Source organism: Cydia pomonella, chromosome 13 (assembly GCF_033807575.1).
Source record: "Cydia pomonella isolate Wapato2018A chromosome 13, ilCydPomo1, whole genome shotgun sequence".
Lineage (NCBI taxonomy): Eukaryota > Metazoa > Arthropoda > Insecta > Lepidoptera > Tortricidae > Cydia > Cydia pomonella.
In genome coordinates this window covers 14,504,054-14,529,162 of record NC_084715.1, presented here as the reverse complement: position 1 = coordinate 14,529,162, position 25,109 = coordinate 14,504,054, and the positions used below count along the sequence as shown (strand labels likewise).

The following is a 25,109-nucleotide window of genomic DNA, read 5'->3' as shown; positions in this document are numbered from 1 at the left end:
TTATTAAAGGAAAATATGTTTTTCGTTATTTTATTTCAAAATATCTTTTTTTAATAATAATAATAATAATAATAATAATTCAGCCTATATACGTCCCACTGCTGGGCACAGGCCTCCTCTCATGTGCGAGAGGGCTCGGGCTATAGTCCCCACGCTAGCCCAATGCGGATTGGGGACTTCACATACACCTTTGAATTTCTTCGCAGATGTATGCAGGTTTCCTCACGATGTTTTCCTTCACCGAAAAGCTAGTGGTAAATATCAAATGATATTTCGTACATAAGTTCCGAAAAACTCATTGGTACGAGCCAGGATTTGAACCCGCGACCTCCGGATTGAAAGTCGGACGTCATATCCACTCGGCCACCACCGCTTGTTTAATAATATTTCAGTTTAATTTTTATTTCATGTAATGATCTATTTAGAAATCCGACACTATAGCGCCAATACTGGGCGGCTACCGGGAAAATCGAAATTCGTCAATTGCGGCATTTTTCTGTCACTCTGATTACGTCTTTATTATTATTATTATGAGCCCATACTGTCCCACTGCTGGGCAAAGGCCTCCCTCTTATTCTTCCACGTGTCCCTATCCTCGGAAGTCTCCCACCAGTCTCTGTCGAAGGCATCAAGTTCGTCCCGCCATCTCCGACGAGGTCTACCGTGACGCCTTACAACCTGTGGGACCCAACAGGTGGCTGTTTTGGCCCACAGGTCATCCGGCATACGGCAGACGTGCCCTGCCCAGTCCCATTTGAGCTTGGCGGCAGTTTCAGCTACATCAGTTATTCCAGTTTTGGAGCGTAGTATTGTATTTTTAATGCGATCGGTTAACTTCACGCTCAGAATACTACGCTCCATAGCACGCTGACAAACCTTGAGTTTGGTTTTTTGAACTTTTGTCAAAGACCAAGTCTGTGTTCCGTAGGTGAGGATGGGGAGAATGCACATGTCCATGAGTTTTCTTTTTAGTGATATAGGGAGGTTTCCCTTCATGTGCTCTTTTATGGACCAAAAGCTCCTCCAGGCATTCTCGGTCCGTCTTGCAACTTCTTTATCTTGCCGCGCCTGGAAGGATACTATTTGGCCCAGCTATATATGATTACGTCTTACTAAGAGTAAAACCTCCTATCGGACGCCCTAGGTATCGCTGGAGCGACATGGTGGAGGCGGATCTGCGCGAGCTTCGAGTCGACAATTGGCGAGAGGTCGCACAGGACCGAGAAAAGTGGCGCTGTCTTGTGTCGGAGGCCAAGTCTCATTTTGGGTCGCTGAGCCAACGAAGTAAGTAAGTAAGAGTAAAAGAGAAAGATCCCCGCAATTTGCGAATTTCGGTTTTCGCGGTAGGCCCCCTGAACAGAGTCAGCTTGTGAGGTACCTCATTGTTTGTACACTTGTAAAATGTATTCAAATATAGTATTTTTTTCATATTTGTAAAATCAAAATAAAATAGTAAAAGCTTATTAATTAAAACCTTATTGCCAAAAAACAGGCGTGGCTCTCCCAGCGATTTCTTCGCGTTGCTATTTTTATTGAATTTGTATGCCAATAGGCACGACATAGTGATACCAAAATATTTATGTAACATCTTGTAATCTACCTATGTTGTACAACTAAAATCTTTGAATCTTACAAGTACATGCGGTCCACGTCCGGACCAATTTTGGTGTCTAGCAGTGGTTGCCGCGCACCGCTACAAAACGGATAATTATTGATACATTTTTATTAGGGTTCCGTACCCAAAGGGTAAAACGGGACCCTATTATTAAGACTCCGCTGTCCGTCCGTTCGTCCGTCCGTCTGTATCTCATGAACCGTGATAGATAGACAGTTGAAATTTGAAATTTTCACAGATGATGTATTACTGTTGCTGCTATAACGACAAATACTAAAAAGTACGGAATCCTCGGTGGGCAAGTCCGACTCGCACTTGTCCGGTTTTATAGACTAATTTGATAGATTTCGTATTAAGTAAATGACCTATGTATTTGGCATTTCCTGCAGTAATGCGGTCGACCGCAGCAATATGGCAGTCACACTCAATTTTTGAGGGTTCAATTCAATGTAATAATGAAACCCTTAAAAGCTTTTTGTTACAAAATTAAAAATCTACACACTTCCAAATTATTAATAACCAAGTATAAGAATTTTGTTAAAATACCCCTACTCTGACGAGAATAAATAAATACTGGCAACTCGTTTTTGTATACTTGTGTGCGTTTCTGAGCGTACGAGCGTCGCACGCACACGTCAATCGTGTTTCGGCTTCACTTTTGGCTGAATAGCCGCATGGCGACTATCGGTCTCGGTGTATTATGTCTGTGAAAGTAAGTATATTATGTTGCTTGTTGTATGAAAATATTAAATAGTATGTTGTCGCGTATAATTTACCGTACGTAAGGTTACCGTTACCGCTATATATGCTGTTACCGTGCACTACAAGTATACCAAAGAATATAATAGTCTTTAGGAGAAATTAGAGGCATACATTACGTTTTAAATATAAATTAAGTACAATCAAAAAATAAAATTAATTAAAAATTGAGATTGCTGGCTTAACCGAGGCTAAAAACACCTGGTCCATCGCCTACCCGGGTAAGGATTTTCCCGAAAACCGAAATTCCCAAAGGACCTGGGATGACATCCATTGTAAAATTATATATGACTCTCTTAAGTCGCAGCACGCGCCAGACTCTTAGCGGCGGGTACCAGGGAATCCGGCGCTTGGCTACACGCCTTCCCTTCAGTACACACAGACACATTTTTGGAACCGCACACTCTGCGCGTTCTGACCTGCCTGCGACTCGGCGTCCGGGTCTGTGCTCCACATAGGCGCCCCTGCGGCACTGATGTCGACGTCCTCGGACACCACGGTCTCTCCTGCCAAAGGAGCGCCGGCCGCTTCTCTAGACACGCCGCGCTTATACGATATTCTCCGCCGGTCCAGCGTCAACGTGCCAGTTCTTCTCGAGCCTGCTGGTATTGTTAGAGACGACGGTAAGAGATTGGACGGAATGTCATTAATTCCGTGGAAGATGGGACGGGTGCTGGTGTGGGACGCCACATCTGTAGACAGTGTAGACACCGTCTCATCTCCACGGCACAACTGCAAAAGCCGGCACGGCGGCAGAGGCGGCCGAAAAATTAAAAAATAACAAATATAGGGGTCTTGGCCCCGAATACGAATTCGTACCTTTTGGCGTCGAAACCCTTGGCCCGTGGGGTCCGAACGCGTCTACACTATTTAAGGAATTAGTTAAAAAAATAGTAGACGCCACCGGTGCGGTGATCGTAGAGCTGGCAGCATGTTCGCACAAAGAATAAATATTGCGATACAACGAGGAAATGCTGCCAGCATCTACGGCACCGGCGTAGCTGATATGGTGCGGTACGGTGCCGCAAGGGGATAGTTTTTAATTATTTATTATATAAATAATAAATAATTAAAAACTATATATATTAAAATAATAATGTTTGGTGAGTAAGGTTGCCAGAGCTCAACGAGGGGGGTGGGGTTAAGGTCGGCAACGCGCATGTAACTCCTCTGGAGTTGCAGGTGTATATAGGCTACGGAGACTGCTTACCATCAGGCAGGCCGTATGCTTGTTTGCCACCGACGTAGTATAAAAAAAAAAATCGTTTTATTTACTTTTAAATTTAGATTTTAAGTTTTATGGGTTATATAATTCTTTATAAATTGCATGAAAATGAAGGTGCCGTAACAAGGTGTTGTGTATCGTCAGTTTTTCATAAAAAAATATTAAATGGTTGACTGGTAGAGAATGCCTTTTGGCATTAAGTTCGCCATTTGTACATTTTTCTTTATGTGTGCAATAAAGTTTAAATAAAAAAAATAAAAAATAAAAATTCCAATTTAGGGATTACGACCTTTCTCTAAATTCTACAACAAAAATGTACTCGTAAGTACTCGTAACTTTATAAATTCCTATTATGTTGGCCACAAGAAAAACTTATGTTGACATGAATGATATATATTTCCTTTTTTTATTTACACTGGCAACTCCGTCGTCTTCTTGGAGTAGTGACTTGTCAAAATTTCTCAAATCATTCATTCTAGAGTCACCAAGCGAAACAAATAATATTTTACGTATCACTAAAAGATAAGTACCAAAAATGACGGTCAAAAATAAAGCTGAGGAACCAGCGAAAGAAAAAACAGAGCCAGTTGCAGCTCAAAATGAGGATTTGGTGAGAAACAGATTAGTGTATCGTCATTCTCTAAGTGATCGTGCAGTTGCATTTAATCTAATATATCTTGTATTTTCAGTCTGAGGAAGACAAACGCCTTCAAGAGGAACTTAATATGCTTGTGGAAAAGCTTATGGTACGTGTTTTAGGTTATATATATACTAAACTACGAATAAATAATCATAACCTAATTCTTTTTTTATTGTTTGCAGGGTAAAGAAGTAGATTTGTATTTCCCTGCTTTGCAAATGTTGAGCAATCTTATAAGAACATCCACAACTTCAATGACATCAGTCCCTAAGCCTCTGAAGTTTTTGAGAGAGCACTACCCTGCATTGAAAGAAGTGTATGAAAAGATCAAAGATGCCAAAACTAAAAAGTTCTGTGCTGATGTGGTTTCGGTGCTGGCTATGGGAGTTAGTGGTTCTGCCGTGAGTAATATTCCTATCTGTTAAGCATTATGATTCCGAATGATTTGTGTATATTTACAAAACCTTAGGAATCATAATGCTAAAAATGGTGACTGCTTCTATTATTTATACATAATAAGACTTATTAAGACTAAGCTCACACAGTTTGTGTTGTTTATGCAATAATTAAGATATGTTTTCAATGACTTTAAGGCAAAAATGTTCAGGATTTATTTTTAATTTTGTTCATTTTGTTTGCAAGGCAGGAAATAAAACTATTTATGTTTTAGGATGCGGCCGAAAAACGAGAATGCTTAAAGTATTGTTTACTGGGTACTATGTCCAATGTCGGAGATTGGGGACATGAATATGTCAGGTAAATATAAAAAAGTATTTTAATAAGTCTCAATATGATTGAAATTATAATTGCTATTCCTGTTACCCCTAAACAATGAATTTATACTAATATCAAAGATACATTGATTGAGTTTAAGACAACTTTGTGCTTTGAATATGACAACTCCATACATTGCGGTAACTCTGAGTGTCAAAAGTTGATGTTTGACAATATGATGGAAAACATATGGTGTAGTACAGCGCCATCTGTTTTGAATGACAAAATAAGGAGCATGTTTTTTTCTTAATCTTTACCTCTCTATTACAAACAATTCTCTTTGCTAATATGCACATTTAAGTAACATCTAAAACTAAATAGACGAGGTTTGTCTTTATAAATAGTAGGGTGCTACTCAGTGTTTTATTGGAAGCTCCCTGGTTAACCGGCAGCCAAACAATTTGTGTTAAATGATAATGGAAATCTTTATTAAATCACAAGTGGAATATCAAAAAACTCGCTATAATCACAAAACATCTTTCTAAGAAGCCCCTTTTTAGGGTTCCGTACTCAACTAACCCTTATAGTTTTGCCATGTCCGTCTGTCTGTCCGAGGCATTGCTCAGTGGTCGTTAGTGCTAGAAAGCTGAAATTTGGCATGGATATATACATCAATAAAGCCGACAAGTCGTACAACAAAGTCTAAAAAAATATTTTTTTTTAGGGTACCTCCCCTTTACGTAAAGTGGGGGTGACATTTTTTTTGCTTCAGCATTACAGTGTGGAGTATCATTGAAAAGGTCTTTCAAAACTAATAGGGGTCTTCAACAAACATTTTTTATAAAATGAATATGTTCGGAGATAATCGCTCCGAAAGAAAAAAAATGTGCCCCCCCCCTCTAACTTTTGAACCATAGGTCCAAAAAATATAAAAAAATCGTGGAAGTAGAGCTTAAGAAAGACATTATACGAAAACTATAGCCGACATGATCTGTTTAGCTGTTTTTGAGTTATTACAAAAAGTTCATATATATTCATAGTAAAAAAACGTATATCCACAGTTCATACTTTGGTTAACAATCTACTATACTTTAAGCTCCATTTTAGCTTATTGTGATGGAAAAGTAACTAAGGAACCCTACTCTGAGCATGGCCCGACATGCTCTTGGCCGGTTTTTTACTTTGAATTTGAATACTTCAGTGGATGTTGCATGAATACCTGACTAAGCATAACCAGGGTGGCCACTTTCTGGAAAACCGGGAAAAGTCAGGGAATTGTCAGGGAAATTTAATGGAGGTCAAGGAATAAAAATTGTCTCTGTATGTACATAATTTAAGTGCATAATAAAAACAAATTATTAATTTTACCATCTCCATATTCTGCTAGCTATAGCCCCGCGCGACGTGAAGACTATACAAGGTTTTCAGGCTCGAGTACATTCCCACAAAAATTTTGGTTCAGTACGTTGGAGCGAGAACTTTAGCGTTGTTGATCGCGCCACTAATTATACCCAACGTTGAAAAATATGTGCAGGGAATTAAAAACGAAAACAAAGCACCTGATAGCCAAGCTTTACAGTAGTAAATGCTGCATTGAAAGACAAATTATTAAAGGCTAAACTGGCCTTTTTCAATCGGTGGCGATGCAAGTGGAGCCATTTTTAACATTATTTTAATCCGACGCACCACTTGCTCCACTTTTATACGAATCCCTTTATCCATACTGAAAAAAACTCATGCAAAGTGTTGTTAAAGCGGATGTATTGGATTCTGCCACTAATATCACGTCAATGGACTGGAAAAAAGAGTCTAATATGATAAACGCGAAAGAAATCGACTTGGGCTTCACTGTAAAGAATGCTCTTCGCGATATCAAAGATCGATATCTTGCGTTTTCGTAAAGACTGTCGAAAGAGTCTGATAGAATTTTGCGTATCATTGTGCCAAACATCCCCACTTTCGTATGCTTTGACTAAGGGAATATCTTGTTTCGATCCCGCAATCGCAGTCAATGTCGGACGAGAGAGGCTCGATAGTGTTGGACATATTTGTCAAAAATAACCGGCTTTCAGGATATGAAGCAGATAACGCCAAAAGTGCCTTGAATGATATTTGTAAATCACCTGAATTTGAAAAATCAATGAAACAATTTTCCATTAAGGATGGTCACCGACTGGGTGATTTTTTGGTTCGGTTTGATAAAAAAGGAAAATAAAGACTTGCAAACTTTAATAAAAATGGTCATGGTGTTGTCCCACGGAAACGCTTATAGTAAACGTGGCTTTTCCATCAATAAGGAGATATTAGTGGAAAATCTTTCGCAAGAGTCTATAATTGCGCAAAGACGCGTTATGACGCTAAGAGGTCTGACTAGGCACTATCTCAAACAAGAACCCTGCTATGACAGCTCCTCAGACCACACGCCTGTCTTACTAACTATAAGCACTATGCTGATTGACAAAAAAGAGCCAGAAGCTTTATATAATAAACAAACAGATTGGGAGGCTTTCAAGAACTACTTAGAGGTATCGGTTAATCTAAAAGTTGCGCTTAAGACTCCTCATGATATAGAAACCGCAACTAAGTATATCACTGTTCTTATTCAAAAGGCCTGCTGGTTAACCACTCCAGAAAGCCACAACCGCAAGCAACGTGATAATTATCCATTATCCATTAAAAGCATTCTTCGAAGCAAAAGACGCTTGAGGCGGGTTTGGCACCAAACTAGATTGGATGTAGATAAAACTGCGTTTGAGAATGAAGCTAGGAAATTAAGAGAAATGCTAAAAAACTGGCATAACATCACCTTAGAGACGCAACTAGAATCACTAACAGGAACTGCAGCAACAAACTACTCGTTGTGGAAATTTACGAAAAATTTTGACCAGCCGCAACTAGCTAAAGCACCACTGCGAAGTAGCACAGGTTGGGCGCGAACCCCACGACAAAAAGCAGAAACTTTCGCAGAACACTTACGAAATGTTTTCTACCCAAATGCCGCGAACGACGCAGAGTCTGAAATAGAAGTAGACAAAACACTAAGTCAGCCCTTCCAAATGTCACTCCCACCAACTCCAGTAACTGTAGGGGAAGTCTGGAGAGTAATTAATGATCTGAAAGATAAAAAAGTACCAGGATTCGACCTCATTTCAAAAGAAGTCCTAAAGCATCTACCGAGAAAAGCAGTAGTATTCCTGACGACACTATATAATGGAATCCTAAGAGTACAATATTATCCCAGTTTGTGGAAAGTCTCTCAGATACTCATGATACACAAACCAGGGAAACCTGCTAACGAAGTTACGTCATATAGGCCAATTAGCCTATTACCGACCCTATCGAAAGTCTGTGAAAAACTGCTTCTAAGAAGAATCCTTCCGATACTAGAAGAGACAAAAGTCACACCAACGCACCAGTTTGGCTTTAGACAAAACCACTCCACGATCGAACAAGTTCATAGAGTCGTAGAGCGAATTAGAAAGTCACTGGAAGAAAAAGAATACTGTTCTTCAGCTTTTCTAGACATTCAACAGGCATTCGACAGAGTGTGGCACAAAGGGCTTCTTTACAAGATACGCACATACCTGCCCCATAGCTACTTTAACTTGTTTCACTCCTATCTATCAGATCGCCTATTTCAAGTTAAGGAGGAGGATGAGACCTCTAAGCTCTTAGAAATAAAGGCTGGAGTCCCCCAGGGCTCAGTGTTGGGACCGATGCTCTACACGATCTACACGGCTGACCTTCCACAAGCGGATGGTATCACCACAGCCACTTTTGCTGATGATACTGCCATACTTACAAGCAACAGGGACCCCAGTATCGCCACGCTTATGTTACAAAACGCACTGGAGGATATAACAAAATGGTTACAAAAATGGAGGATAAGAGCAAGTGCATCAAAATCTGTACAAGTTACATTCACGCTAAGGAAAGGAAACTGCCCCTCAGTTACTCTGGAAAACTCCACACTGCCCCACCAGGACAGTGTCCGATACCTCGGCTTACATCTAGACCGACGGCTTACATGGCAACAACACATCAAAACAAAAAGAGAAGAACTAAGATTTAGATTTCGTGATTACTACTGGTTACTAGGAAGAAACAGTAAACTCTCCACAGACAACAAACTCCTAATTTACAAATCTATCCTTAAGCCAGCATGGATGTACGGCATACAACTATGGGCCAGTGCCAGTAACTCTAACATCTCAATAATACAAAGAATGCAAAACAACATACTGCGGTCCATATGTAACGCTCCGTGGTTCACAACCAACTCGGAAATACATAAATACCTGCAAATCAATACTGTGAAGGAAGAAATCCTTCATGCAACTAAAGCATATCAACGTAGATTAAGCCACCACCCAAATGACCTGGCAGCAAAACTCACAGACAAGGGATATGAAAAAAGGTTAAAAAGAAAAGACATCTTCCCTCATACATAGAAAGAGGGAAAAAAAAAAAGAGTAGAAGCCCTCACTGGAGGACTCGCTCGTCACGTTATTAAGCATTCAACCAATCTGCTTATAGTCTGACTGATCGCAGGTATAACTAAAAAAAAAAAAAAATGACGCTATATCCTACCACGGCGGTATAGACAAAATAAATATTGAAAAAAAAAAAACCGGGCAAGTGCGAGTCGGACTAGCGCACGAAGGGTTCCGTACCATTATTTATAAAAACGGCAAATAAAATGTGTTTGTTGTATGGGAGCCCCCCTTAAATATTCATTTTATTCTGTTTTTGGTATTTGTTGTTATAGCGGCAACAGAAATACATCATCTGTGAAAATTTCAACTGTCTAGCTATCACGGTTCATGAGATACAGTCTGGTGACAGACGGACGGATGGACGGACAGCGAAGTCTCAGTAATAGGGTCCCGACGGTCCCGTTTGACCCTTTGGGTACGGAACCCTAAAAACTATCCACGCGGCTCGTAATGCTCACTCACTATAGTCACTATTTCTGGATTATATTATTTATATTATATGATACATTTAATATCCAATAAATTCAGTAGTCAGAGGTTTTTTCCTGTACAGCTTTTACCAAAAATAGTCAAAAATTAAATGAATTATTGGGTAATTGTAGAACTGTCTGATAGCAAATTACAATTTATAAATACAATGAAACTGAACAAAACGTCACCTGACGTCGGGTGTGAACCCAAAACTTCCGTCTAACTATGCTTTCGCTCTTACCAACTGAGCTATTCGGATACTATAGTCTGTGTGGAAAGAGAAGAGTCGTGGAATGTATGGGGTCCAATACATTCCATGACTCTTCTCTTTCCGAACAGACTCTACTTCTTATTATTTCCGTTTTTGTATTATTTTATTTCATTGTATTTATAAATTGTAATTTGCTAGCAGATAATTCTGCAAAAATTCAAAAATGTACCCCAATTATATATTTTATATTTATTACATTTAACCCTTTAGTCCGTAGCGGCAACATACAACTTGCCATCATACTTAAAACAAAAACGCATCTCTACTATAAGCATTACGGTTCGAAATCGAATGACTAGAAAGGAATGTCAAATGGTTAAAGGGTTATGATTATGGTCAGGGAAAAACTTGAAAAAAAAACTCCTGGAAAAACGAGAAAATTCTACATATATATATATATATATATATATATATTTATATTATATACATCTACGCTTTTGTTATGTTCGCTATAAGTTTACACTATTATTATTTTTTCAATTGTACATCGAAAAATTTAAAATTAGGAAACTATAAGTCTATAACGAAATCAATCCATAGCTATTAGCTAAGTTTCTCATATGTTTATTTTAAGACTGTTTGTTTCTCAATAAATTAAAAAAAAAAAACAGGGAATGTTGGTTGTAGTCACCCTGATAACAGTCTCAGCTATTTATCTATTTTTAGACAATTGGAGGGTGAAATCGCTGAAGAGTGGAATGTAGACAACATGGACACGCTTCTGCCACTGGTGAGGGATGTGGTGTCATTTGACATGAAGCACTCTGCGGAGATCCAGGCCTGTGATCTGCTCATGGAGATTGATCGGCTAGATCTGATCACACAGCATATGGACCAGAGCAACTACCCAAGAGTCTGTCTCTACCTTATTGGGTTAGTTATATTTCTCTAGTGTTAATATTACAAGGATTTTATTTTGGGACAGAATTTCTTCCACTCTTTCTGATTATCTAACTACCTTTTGGACAGCAAATCTACCAACATTTATCGGAAAAATTTGATTTACAAAAACAAAAATATTTTTTGTCAAAAACAGTGAAACCTATTTTAGTTACAATGTTGTTCAAATTTGTTTTCTTTAATTATGACATTTTACATTAGTATTTGTTACAATAGGCGGGTCCACACAGAGCGAGCATACGCGCGAGGCAATTTCCTCACGCACAAAACGGCCAGTGTAGACGTCCCTCGGTCGAGGCGGCGTGTGCGTTTGCCTCGCCTGAGCGTGCCGCATCGGCCGAGGCAACGTCTACACTGGCCAACATAGAGACATAAGATTGTAGGAGAATATGTCTATAATTACCAGTGTCGTGTGCATCAAGTTTTTAGTCTGCGTTTTTAAAATTTATAAGTCAAGTTGTGGTCAGATCAAAGATCTAGTTTCTTGGCATATTCAGAAATATTAAAAGTAACATTAGTTGAGCAAAACTGTTGGAATGCTCCTATACCAGATGATACTGTTTTCTTTAGATTGTGAATTTTAACTTGCGGTTTTAAAGACATAATTTATCTTCGTGTTACTCATCAATTTTATATGGACTAATATAAAAGTGTGCACTCGGAAGTACTCGTATGTCTCATATGTGCATAGATAAAGAAAATAACATCAATTGTTTACTCACATTCCAGTTGTGCAAGTTATGTAGTTGAGCCCGAATCAACTCAAATACTACAGGGTGTGCTGGACACATACCTGCGTTTTGGAGAGTACCCGCGGGCGCTTCTCGTGGCCATGCAACTTCATGATAAGACAAAGTGTGAGCAAGTGTTTAATGCTTGCAATGATCCGTAAGTTTTATTTATATATTAACTAATACACGATTAACTAACATGTAGAGACACACATAATTATATATATAGATTGTTGTAGAGACAAAGCAGTATATTATAGCAATCACTATACCTGCAATCTGTAACAATAGACCTAATCCAGCCATATTCTTAAGCGGGGGGGGGGGGGGGGGGGGGGGGGGTCGTCTAATTTTATTCTTTAGGGGTGGGCGACGCCTTTGGTAACAAACTAAAGAATTACAATCAGCTATGTTGACCTTTATTATGTATACTAAGCGAAATATTTTTTGTAGGTTAATAAAGAAGCAACTTTGCTACATGCTGGCGCGTCAGTACATTCCATTGGATATTGAGGATGAAGATCTGCGTACAATCCTTCTTAACGCCCATATTAATGACCACTTCCTGAGTTTGGGCAGAGAGGTAAGTCAAATGTATATTTTTCATTTTATTGTAGGTATTAGGGTAATAATTTAGCTATGTTACATCAATTCTCATAAATATGGCGCAATGACAGTGCCAATTTTGTAAAGGCACCTCTTTTTGTCTACTTTATTTATTTATTGAACATAAAAATGAGATGATGAATTATTATCTTTATTTTTAGCTCGACATTATGGAGCCCAAAACCCCAGAAGAAGTATATAAAACTTGGCTGGAGTCAGCCGGTTCGGCTCTGCGCCCTTCTCTTCTTGCGGAGCATCCAGTGGACTCTGCTAGACAGAATCTCTCAGCTACATTTGTTAATGCCTTTGTCAACGCCGGATTTGGGCGGGATAAGTTAGTCACAACAGAGGATGGCAACAAGTGGATGTATAAGAATAAGGATCATGGTGAGTTCGAAAAAAATTGATTATGTTGGTAACTCGTACATTTACATAATTTGAAAATACCTACTACAGTCACAATATATTTATTTTCAGAGCGTCATAGCAATTTGTTTTAGGGGGGAAGGGTTGGGTCTTGAATTTACTGAAACACAAAATTTTGCAATTCTTTGTGGCTTTAATTTTTTTTTTTTGTTATTTGTCAGGCATGTTGTCTGCGGCGGCCTCCCTCGGCATGATCCACTTATGGGACGTGGATGGCGGTCTCACGCCCATCGACAAGTACCTCTACACGGCCGACGAACACATCAAGGCCGGTGCTTTGCTAGCGCTTGGGTTGGTGAACTGCGGAGTCCGCAACGAGTGTGATCCCGCGCTTGCACTGCTGTCGGACTATGTGCTGCATTCTAGCTCCAACCTCAGGATCGGGAGCGTGTTAGGTGAGAAATTAGCTATATAACCGCAACCGCATATCAGAAATACATCTAGTACGAGTGTGATGTGCTGCATTCCATTCCATGCAATATCGAGATTAGGTGTTAGGTGAGGGCTATTAAATAGGGCAGGTAAAAAGTTACTAAAATAGTACATTACGATACAAGTGCGGAAAATAGGAAATTCGAAACGAGTGGCGATAAATTAAAACACGACCGAAGGGAGTGTTTTAAATCGACACGAGTTGCGAATTACCTATTCGCACATGTATCGTACAACGTTTTACAGTACATATGGCCCTTTAAATGTTCGACACAGTAACGTAATATGCTACTTCTCGCACTAGTGCTATAAAGTAGCCCCATATGTACTGTAAAGGTCTATTATGGTGTGGTGTATATTTTTGTAGTACAGGCAAAGTGAGTAAGGATATATTATTGTGTAGACCGGAGAGTTGAATATTGGGTAGAAACATGTAAAAAAGCATTACCTTTTTTGGATTGGGTAGTGAGATTTATACAGGACAGTTTACATTCAATTGTGTCCTGCAAATTGGGCGTGAGTGAGAGAGATTTGTAATGGCAGGTTTAAGTATGAATATTGGGTGGTCAAAATTATGATAACTATTTTTGAAATTCTGATTATATCCCTTTGTAGGTCTGGGCATCGCATACGCCGGCACCCAGCGCAAGGAAGTGCTGGAGCACCTGCTGCCCGTGCTGAGCGACACGGCCGCGCCCGCCGAGATCTGCGCGCTGGCCGCCATCTCCTGCGGGCTCATCGCCGTCGGCTCCTGCAACGGAGACGTTAGTATCATGAATAGCCGGGTCCACACAGCGAGCATACGCGTGAGGCTATTTCCTCGCGCACAAAACGGCCAATGTAGACGTGCCTTGGCCGAGACAGAGCGCACGTTTTCCTCGGGTGAGCGCGACCTTGGCCGAGCCGCTCGGTTTTTCGACATGCTCAAAGGCGCCTCAGTCGTATGCCGCGCCCCGGTCGGGATGTGTTTTTTTGGTGCGCAGTGTTATTTTGTTCCGTACATCATATTGGAAAATTTAATAAAGACCAATGTTGTACATGAATATCCTTTTACGTATCAAATACATGATTGAGATTCCAACTATACGAATTAGATAGGATTGATGTTTAATTTAATTGTAAATTTAATAAAGAGACGGATATTGGTGTCCGATTTTTTCATCGCTAAATATCGCTGCGTGGGAAGCACAATCTCCCTGAAAGTGATACTTTTCTTCAATTTGTTCTTGCCATTTAATTTTTACGTGTAATTGTCGAAACACTCCTTTTTTTAGGGTTCCGTACCTAAAGGGTCAAACGGGACCCTTTTACTGAGACTCCGCTGTCCGTCCGTCCGTCCGTCCGTCTGTCACCAGACTGTATCTCATGAACCGTGTTAGTTAGCCAGTTGAAATTTCTACAGATTATTTCTGTTGCCGCTATAACAACAAATACTAAAAACAGAATAAAATAAATATTTCTTTCCAATCTCGAGGTTCTCATCGAATCACCGAAGTTAAGCAACGTCGGGCGGGGTCAGTACTTGGATGGGTGACCGTTTTTATAGATGATGGTACGGAATCCTTCCTGTGCGAGTCCGACTCGCACTTGACTGGTTTTTTTTAATGCGCTTAAAATTCGTCTTGACTCCATTTTTAGGGTTCCGTAGCCAAATGGCAAGAAACGGAACCCTTATAGATTCGTCATGTCCGTCTGTCTGTCCGATTCTGTCACAGCCACTTTTTTCCGAAACTATAAAAGCTATACTGTTCAAACTTGGTAAGTAGATGTATTCTATGAACCGCATTATGATGTTTACATAAAAATAGAAAAAAAACAATAAATTTTGGGGGTTCCCCATACTTAGAACTGAAACTCAAAAAATCTTTTTTCATCAAACCCATACGTGTGGGGTATCTATGGATAGGTCTTTAAAAATGATATTGAGGTTTCTAATATCATTTTTTTCTAAACTGAATAGTTTGCGCGAGAGACACTTCCAAAGTGGTAAAAAGTGTCGTCGTCCCCCCCCCGTAACTTCTAAAATAACAGAATGAAAAATCTAAAAAAAATATATGATATACATTGCCATGCAAACTTCCTCCGAAAATTGGTTCGAACGAGATCTAGTAAGTAGTTTTTTTTTTAATACGTCATATAAATTAAAAAAAAAAAATTTTTTTCATCAAACCCATACGTGTGGTGTATCTAGGGATAGGTCTTCAAAAATGATATTTAGGTTTCTAATATCATTTTTTTCTAAACTGAATAGTTTGCGCGAGAGACACTTCCAAAGTGAAAAAATGTGTGTCCCCCCCCCCCCCCCCCCCTGTAACTTCTAAATTAACAGAATGAAAAATCTAAAAAAAATATATGATATATATTACCATGCAAACTTCCACCGAAAATTGGTTTGAACCAGATCTAGTAAGTAGTTTTTTTTAATACGTCATAAATGGTACGGAACCCTTCATGGGCGAGTCCGACTCGCACTTGGCCGCTTTTTTAACCTCAAAAGAGCCGATTTCCGTATCGTGTGATATTTATAGATTTGTTGTACCCAAAATCTTCTGCAACTTGTTCGTTTTCGTTTTTTCTTTTGGATTGCTATAAAAAGCAAAATAAAACACACACGAGCCACGGCAGTGAATATATGCAGCACCATTTTGAACAGCTGACTGAGGGACGCCATCTTGCCGAGCAAATTGGCTCGGCAGAGGCAAACGTACTGAGGCAAAAGTTACACGAGCACGCGGCCGCGCGAGGCCCGTCGTTTGCCGCGCGAGGAAATTTCCTCGCGAGGCTGCTCGCTCTGTGTGGACCCGCCCGCCTATTCATGAAAACACATTAACTGTTTAATAGATAATCAGAAATCATTTATTGTATTCGTGATAAACTTAAGATCTATAGAAAAGTATAATAGGACAAAAAGAATACCAATAGACTGTCTCTCGGTCGAGATGGAGACAAGTGTGACACAGACCCACAGAAATCCTGCGACAGAATTAACCAATCACATGGGGATGACGTGCGATTACCAGAATGACAACTAAATTTCAGACAAAGTAGTTTATATGCTAATGATTAACAGTTTGTTAAATAAAAATAAAAGTAAAAAATAAAAATAGTGATTGGTTTAGCTAATTCAGTTCATTTATTTATTTATTTATTATTTAATAACCAGGCAGGCAGTTTGACAACTGATATGACCTGTATCCAATATTCATAAAGATAGTTATCATGAACGAGTAGTAGATATCATGTGCTTGTCTAATTTATTTTTAAACTGGTTCACATTTGGTGCTGAAACCACTACTTCTGGGAGCCTGTTCCAAGCCCTCACCACTCGATTGCTGAAAAAGTGTTTGTATGGGTTACTGTGAGCCCTATGCCTTTCCATTTATCTTTCTAATTTCCGCTTATCCCATTTCAGTAATAGGATATTCGTGTTGAGAAGAAAGTATGTAGGTTTATGGTACTCGTATACCGATTCAACTTTACGGGAATCTATTAAGTTAATGGTTTTTGTTTGATCTGTCTTGATTCTCGCCTTTATTATAGGAGTAGACGAAAGTATTTTGCTAAATTTAAAATTCTGTTCCCAGGTGACGTGTGCCATCATCCAACGTCTCATTGATGACACGAAAGACCTTCACAGTTCTACCTATGCCAGATTTTTACATTTGGGTCTCGGATTATGTTTCTTAGGTCAGTAGGTACCTGCGATGTGTCACTTAATAACTCTAAATAGAGATAATTTAAAACAGATTTTGCATTAGTTCATTATGACCACCAGTCTTTCAAATTTTAAATTAAAGAAGTTCTCCAACTTCACTTCCAAATTAAAGAAGAACTCCAAGATTGTAAAGTATTGGTCAGTGAAAGTCGAGTGGTTGTGTCTTTTGCCTTTGTATGTCTCTTCAAAATTTGCATCAACTTTTTCAACCACTAGTTGGTATCCCGATATCAGTCCCGTGACATAATACCTTAATATTATTATTATGATACTGTTGATTTGATCTGATGATGACGAGGGAGACTCAAGGTGTCCGTAGGAACTGTCTCGAATATGTCTCCATTAACGAAACATTGGTCCAGGCTGCAAGGAGCGCACGGAAGCAACAATGGCGGCGCTGGAAGTACTCCCCGAGCCGCAGCAGTCGCTCTGCCAGACGACGCTGTCCATGTGCGCGTACGCGGGCACCGGCGACGTGCTCGTCGTGCAGCAGATGCTGCACATCTGCTCCAAGCACTACGACACTGATGTGAGAATACAAACATTTCTGTGCTGTGAATTCCGATTTTGCCATTTTGTCTACGGAACCCTAGAAAGTGACCGTCAGTTTTTTCATAGGTCCCTGCAACAAAAATAAATAAAGCTTAAAATGTGCAAAGGTTCGTCGTGGACTATGCTATTTTAATGTAAACCATGTAGACACAATAATACATAGATTTACATAGATTTGTGTCTCTGTACGGCGCTATACGTTGATAATTGGATTCTCTAATATTTTCCGACATAGTTTCCACATATTTTACGGTGCCGTTTAGCGCTATCTACTTTTTTTAATACTACGTCGGTGGCAAACAAGCATACGGCCCGCCTGATGGTAAGCAGTCTCCGTAGTCTATGTACACCTGCGAGGAGTTATATGCGCGTTGCCGACCCTAACACTCCGCACCGTCGTTGAGATCTAGCAACCTTACTCACCGGCAGGAACACAACACTATGAGCTGCCAAGACTTACACTGACTGACTTTACTTCAGCTGACAAGAGCTAATCTTCCAGGGTCTATGATCTAAACTGACATATTTCACGTTTTATCACAGAATGAACAGTCATCCGCCGAGGACACCGCGTTCAAGAAGACTGACAAGAAGGAGACTAAAGAGTCCAGCAGCTCCGGCTCCAGCTCCTCGGGCGCCGGCAGCTCGAAGGAGGACAAAAACAAAAGTAAGTTTCTACATTAACTTTAGTAAGCCGTATTATAATGCGATAAGGTCTACAATAATTACTAAGCTTACAGTGGAACTAGGTCGGTTTGTGTAACATTGAGCCATAATATTTATTTATTTATAATATATTCATATTCGTTTACTTGTAATTATCATACATTGTCGGTGTTACATTTTTATTAGGTACATAGGTATGCAAGATGGATGTCAAACATAATTACATTAATACAAAGGAAAATACAACAATAAAAATTCAAAGATGTCATTAAAAAGAAAATTTAATAATAATAGATTAATAGACTATTCATCCAAGAATTTAGCCACGGAATCATAAGCCTTCCGGATTAGAAACGACTTCAGTTTTAATATAAATCTTAAGTTGGTGCGAGCGTTTTTTATACTCGTTGGGATCTTATTATAAAGTTAAGTTTCTTAGTATAAGAAGCCAGCTAGGACGATAAAAGAGTATCTTCACATATTGATCAGAAAATGGGATTCATTAGGTACCTGACTTCAAAAATGATAGTGATATCTAAAGGGATTTTAGTTACTCCCAATAGTCCTATATACTTAATTGACACTTTCGAATAGGCTTGTACACTGAACTTGTAATGTTTTAGGCAAGTCAAAGGACAGCAAGAGCAAAGAGAAGGACAAGGAAAAGGAGGCCAACAAGGAGCTGGCGGCCGTGCAGGCCGTCGCCACGCTCGGGGTGGCCGTCATCGCGCTCGCCGAGGAGACCGGCGCCGAGATGTGCACGCGCATCTTCGGACAGCTGGTACATATTCACGTCTACATCTATCGTTGTATAGCCCTGGAACAAGGAGCTCGCCGTGCAGGCCGTCGCCACGCTCGGGGTGGCCGTCATCGTGCTCGCCGAGGAGACCGGCGCCGAGATGTGCACGCGCATCTTCGGACAGCTGGTACATATTCACGTCTACATCTATCGTTGTATAGCCCTGGAACAAGGAGCTCGCCGTGCAGGCCGTCGCCACGCTCGGGGTGGCCGTCATCGTGCTCGCCGAGGAGACCGGCGCCGAGATGTGCACGCGCATCTTCGGACGGCTGGTACATATTCACGTCTACATCTATCGTTGTATAGCCCTGGAACAAGGAGCTCGCCGTGCAGGCCGTCGCCACGCTCGGGGTGGCCGTCATCGTGCTCGCCGAGGAGACCGGCGCCGAGATGTGCACGCGCATCTTCGGACGGCTGGTACATATTCACGTCTACATCTATCGTTGTATAGCCCTGGAACAAGGAGCTCGCCGTGCAGGCCGTCGCCACGCTCGGGGTGGCCGTCATCGTGCTCGCCGAGGAGACCGGCGCCGAGATGTGCACGCGCATCTTCGGACAGCTGGTACATATTCACGTCTACATCTATCGTTGTATAGCCCTGGAACAAGGAGCTCGCCGTGCAGGCCGTCGCCACGCTCGGGGTGGCCGTCATCGTGCTCGCCGAGGAGACCGGCGCCGAGATGTGCACGCGCATCTTCGGACGGCTGGTACATATTCACGTCTACATCTATCGTTGTATAGCCCTGGAACAAGGAGCTCGCCGTGCAGGCCGTCGCCACGCTCGGGGTGGCCGTCATCGTGCTCGCCGAGGAGACCGGCGCCGAGATGTGCACGCGCATCTTCGGACGGCTGGTACATATTCACGTCTACATCTATCGTTGTATAGCCCTGGAACAAGGAGCTCGCCGTACAGGCCGTGACATATGAAAAGCTATCGTTGTATAGCCCTGGAACAAGGAGCTCGCCGTACAGGCCGTGACATATGAAAAGGGTGTTTAAAAAAAAAAAGTAAGGACCCCCAGCCAGAAACAGTCCAACTCCCTTGAGTTCAAGCAGCTATCCTTGCAGCATTCTCACACTATCCTTCCACTCCAATCTCGTCCAAAAGAGAGGTATGGGCAATGTGAATGTCATCTCGCCTTGTGTGGTAGGGCACAGCACAGCAGATGTCATTCCAGATCTAGAGCAGAGCCCAACTGGGGAAGTACCTCCACCTTATAGAAAACCGCAGCCAAATAACACTTGACCCTACTCATAGTGTTGTGTTCCTGCCGGTGAGTAAGGTTGCCAGAGCTCATCGAGGGGGGTGGGGTTAGGGTCGGCAACGCGCATGTAACTCCTCTGGAGTTGCAGGTGCACATAGGCTACGGAGACTGCTTACCATCAGGCAGGCCGTATGCTTGTTTGCCACCGACGTAGTATAAAAAAAAACTACCATCAGCTACCACATTGTCGACGTCCGTCGATTTTTTTTTTCATACTACTGATCTAGTGACGAAACAAAATTCTCTTATATTGTAATGTATGTCTCACTCTTTTTTTACCTGTAGGGTCGTTACGGCGAGCCGGCAGTACGGCGCGCGGTGCCGCTGGCCATCGCGCTGTGCTCCGTCTCCAACCCGCAGCTGGCCGTCATCGACGTGCTCAACAAGTACTCGCACGACTCCGACAACGACGTCGCCTACAACGCCATCTTCGCTATGGGTCTCGTGGGCGCCGGCACTAATAACGCTAGGTGAGAGTTCCTACAGTCTCACGATACAATTTCATACAAATGGTGATTATTTTTGCGAAATACATTTTTTTGTTACATGTATTTTTTGATGCCTGAATGCCATTTGTTTAGTGGACTTTGGAATCATTTCAATTGGAATTTTCGTTCTAGCAGATATTTGTTTCTCTGTTGTTTTTTAATGCGCATCATTAATGTTCTTTATATTCTCTTGTTTGAGAGCTTCAAGGTCATGATTAATTATTGTTAAGCATTGAAGAAACACATACTTTTGATATGTTCTGTTGAGCCATGTCATATTGCAAACCGAACTTCAAGCGCGCTAAATGAAAACTTGCCCCACCACAAATTCAGCCCAATGTAAAGTGGTTGTTGTTTTTTACAGCTATGAACATAATGTTATAATCGTGTCGTGTACAGGTTGGCGACGATGCTGCGCGCGCTGGCGCTGTACCACGGCAAGTCGCCGGTGCACCTGTTCATGGTGCGGCTGGCGCAGGGGCTGTGCCACGCCGGCAAGGGCACGGTGACGCTGTGCCCCGCGCACGCCGACCGCCGCCTCGTCAACCAGCCCGCGCTCGCCGGCCTGCTCGTCGTGCTCACCGCCTTCCTCGACTGCAAGAACAGTGCGTATACTATACTAGCACACTACACACCTGCTCATGGTGCGGCTGGCGCAGGGGCTGTGCCACGCCGGCAAGGGCACGGTGACGCTGTGCCCCGCGCACGCCGACCGCCGCCTCGTCAACCAGCCCGCGCTCGCCGGCCTGCTCGTCGTGCTCACCGCCTTCCTCGACTGCAAGAACAGTGCGTATACTATACTAGCACACTACACACCTGCTCATGGTGCGGCTGGCGCAGGGGCTGTGCCACGCCGGCAAGGGCACGGTGACGCTGTGCCCCGCGCACGCCGACCGCCGCCTCGTCAACCAGCCCGCGCTCGCCGGCCTGCTCGTCGTGCTCACCGCCTTCCTCGACTGCAAGAACAGTGCGTATACTATACTAGCACACTACACACCTGCTCATGGTGCGGCTGGCGCAGGGGCTGTGCCACGCCGGCAAGGGCACGGTGACGCTGTGCCCCGCGCACGCCGACCGCCGCCTCGTCAACCAGCCCGCGCTCGCCGGCCTGCTCGTCGTGCTCACCGCCTTCCTCGACTGCAAGAACAGTGCGTATACTATACTAGCACACTACACACCTGCTCATGGTGCGGCTGGCGCAGGGGCTGTGCCACGCCGGCAAGGGCACGGTGACGCTGTGCCCCGCGCACGCCGACCGCCGCCTCGTCAACCAGCCCGCGCTCGCCGGCCTGCTCGTCGTGCTCACCGCCTTCCTCGACTGCAAGAACAGTGCGTATACTATACTAGCACACTACACACCTGCTCATGGTGCGGCTGGCGCAGGGGCTGTGCCACGCCGGCAAGGGCACGGTGACGCTGTGCCCCGCGCACGCCGACCGCCGCCTCGTCAACCAGCCCGCGCTCGCCGGCCTGCTCGTCGTGCTCACCGCCTTCCTCGACTGCAAGAACAGTGCGTATACTATACTAGCACACTACACACCTGCTCATGGTGCGGCTGGCGCAGGGGCTGTGCCACGCCGGCAAGGGCACGGTGACGCTGTGCCCCGCGCACGCCGACCGCCGCCTCGTCAACCAGCCCGCGCTCGCCGGCCTGCTCGTCGTGCTCACCGCCTTCCTCGACTGCAAGAACAGTGCGTATACTATACTAGCACACTACACACCTGCTCATGGTGCGGCTGGCGCAGGGGCTGTGCCACGCCGGCAAGGGCACGGTGACGCTGTGCCCCGCGCACGCCGACCGCCGCCTCGTCAACCAGCCCGCGCTCGCCGGCCTGCTCGTCGTGCTCACCGCCTTCCTCGACTGCAAGAACAGTGCGTATACTATACTAGCACACTACACACCTGCTCATGGTGCGGCTGGCGCAGGGGCTGTGCCACGCCGGCAAGGGCACGGTGACGCTGTGCCCCGCGCACGCCGACCGCCGCCTCGTCAACCAGCCCGCGCTCGCCGGCCTGCTCGTCGTGCTCACCGCCTTCCTCGACTGCAAGAACAGTGCGTATACTATACTAGCACACTACACACCTGCTCATGGTGCGGCTGGCGCAGGGGCTGTGCCACGCCGGCAAGGGCACGGTGACGCTGTGCCCCGCGCACGCCGACCGCCGCCTCGTCAACCAGCCCGCGCTCGCCGGCCTGCTCGTCGTGCTCACCGCCTTCCTCGACTGCAAGAACAGTGCGTATACTATACTAGCACACTACACACCTGCTCATGGTGCGGCTGGCGCAGGGACTGGCGTGAATCCGCTCTGGACCAAGCAAAGTGGCGTGCTCTTGTGTTAGAGGCCAAATTGGTTTTGGGTCAACCCGCCAGCCACAAGTAAGTAATAAGTAAGTATAGATGTTTTCGAAGTTCAAGACAACTGATATACACGGTATCCCAAGTAAGATTGGATAGGTAGTGTCAGTCAGTGTTGCCAGGTGAGCGGAAGAAAATTATCGTACTTTAGTGTCAAAATTATCGTACCGATGAAACAATTATCGTACGCCTGTCAAAAATGCACTACTCCCAAAATTTATTGCAAAATAAGCCTACATGTCCAATTTATAATCAAACAAAAAAACAATTTTCGTCTAAATTGCCCAAACATTAGATTTATATTTGTGTATTTTGGTGATAGATTCAAACGGTTTACAGGAAATTTCGACATTTTTGACGTAAACCAAGGAGCCGAACACCCAAAAGGTGCTAATTGTAGCCTATTTCTCAAGGAAAGTATCATATTTTGCTTCCAAAACTAAACTTTTTTAGGGGAATCATCTAAGGGCTGAAATTATCGTACATTTGCTACGATAATGCTCTTTGGAACGTACATCGTACCGGAGCCCAAATTATCGTACGTGTACGACAATTATCGTATGCCTGGCAACACTGGTGTCAGTCTATGCCTCTGGGTGATGCTCCTATGAAACCATGGTCGACAGCGAGCGCCAAGACCGATCTCTATGATTCAAATTCAGCTTGTTCTATTATTCTACGCCACACAAAGAAATGTGCCCCGAAAACAGCAAACCTGGCTGCAGTATTGGCAGAACGTTAATTGCAATTAACCATTAACTATTATAAATTCAACGGTAAACAGTAAGGGACGGTTACCGTTCACGGTACAGTTTATAACGGTTAATGGCCAATAATCGGCCAACACTGCCAGACTGTGCAGATAAAATATTCAAGCCCAACCAGAAATATACGATCATTGCCAAGAGGGCGCTGTTACTGTCGAGTATAGTATAGGGTGACAATTCAGTTTAGTATGAAAAATTTAGTTTCAATGAAATTCCGCAATATGGCGCGTGATCATATATTAATGGTCAGGCTTTACATTGCAATTAGCTTCATGCATGAATATTTTTTATTTCATTATTTATATCGGTTTAACACCGAAAAAAATAAAAATACTTTTATAAATCTTCACGTTATCACGTTTTATTATTTTTAAATACCATGGATGAACCTGAAAACTGGCTATAGGCATCATCATAGATTTATAATTAGCCTAGATGCCTAGTCTGTACATCCCTAGTGAAGCCATTTCGAGTACGACATTATGTCGCCCTCGTGTCATCGTATCCGAAAGGCCCTCGCAGTACTCAAGGTCGAGTTGGTTTGTGTACACCTCCCGGTTATAAATTAAAAAATACAAGAAAGATGGTTGTTTGTGCGGTGAATGGTTGTCACAACACATCAGTGAATAAAAACAAACCGCCTGATATAACATTTCACGCGTAAGTATCCAGTTTAATGTGATATTTTTACGTAATTGTAAATACAAAAATCCAAATTTTCGTCAGCCGCCATTACTTATAAATGTTGCCAGGTGATATGAATCTTTTTTCCTCCAAATGAGGCATGACGATTACATTGATAAAATAAAATTAATATGCTTACTTTACGTTCCTTGTATGTATGACTATAGAAAATATTCTTTTTTAGTTTTTCATTCTTTTATTTCAAATTATGTTTTGTCTTTTATAAAATTACAGTTTAAATTCATATTTTTATTTTGTGTGATATTCGTTTTAGATTTCCGACTGATCCGCTTCTGTCTGCGAGATGGACGGAAAAAATTAGATTAAATAGGAACGATGCAATATGGAAACCGACTAAACATAGTCGAATATGCTCTCGCCATTTTGATGAGCAAGTAAAGTAAATTGTATTTGTGGAACACAGGTGTTACAGTTAAGCTCTGTAAAAACGAAACGCAACTGTCACTGTCGCACTTATATGAAAGACTGATAGAGAGACACAAAGCGTTTCGTTGTCGAAGCAATAGCGA

The 25,109-nt window shown here is 42.6% G+C and overlaps 1 protein-coding gene across 1 annotated transcript in view; it reads left to right on the top strand.

Annotated features, from left to right (window-relative positions):
- Positions 1–4,030: 4,030 nt before the first annotated feature.
- LOC133524375 (26S proteasome non-ATPase regulatory subunit 2) overlaps positions 4,031–25,109 on the top strand; it is a 36,397-nt gene continuing 15,318 nt past the window's right edge. Inside the window, exons 1-16 of the mRNA XM_061860357.1 lie at positions 4,031–4,209; positions 4,289–4,345; positions 4,422–4,640; positions 4,910–4,995; positions 10,858–11,064; positions 11,821–11,979; positions 12,276–12,405; positions 12,590–12,815; positions 13,016–13,249; positions 13,902–14,050; positions 16,871–16,973; positions 17,364–17,530; positions 18,097–18,220; positions 18,843–19,000; positions 20,569–20,753; positions 21,171–21,376. Coding sequence (XP_061716341.1) covers positions 4,135–4,209; positions 4,289–4,345; positions 4,422–4,640; positions 4,910–4,995; positions 10,858–11,064; positions 11,821–11,979; positions 12,276–12,405; positions 12,590–12,815; positions 13,016–13,249; positions 13,902–14,050; positions 16,871–16,973; positions 17,364–17,530; positions 18,097–18,220; positions 18,843–19,000; positions 20,569–20,753; positions 21,171–21,376 — 2,485 coding nt within the window. The 5' untranslated portion in view covers positions 4,031–4,134. The remainder of the gene's footprint in view (positions 4,210–4,288; positions 4,346–4,421; positions 4,641–4,909; positions 4,996–10,857; positions 11,065–11,820; positions 11,980–12,275; positions 12,406–12,589; positions 12,816–13,015; positions 13,250–13,901; positions 14,051–16,870; positions 16,974–17,363; positions 17,531–18,096; positions 18,221–18,842; positions 19,001–20,568; positions 20,754–21,170; positions 21,377–25,109) is intronic.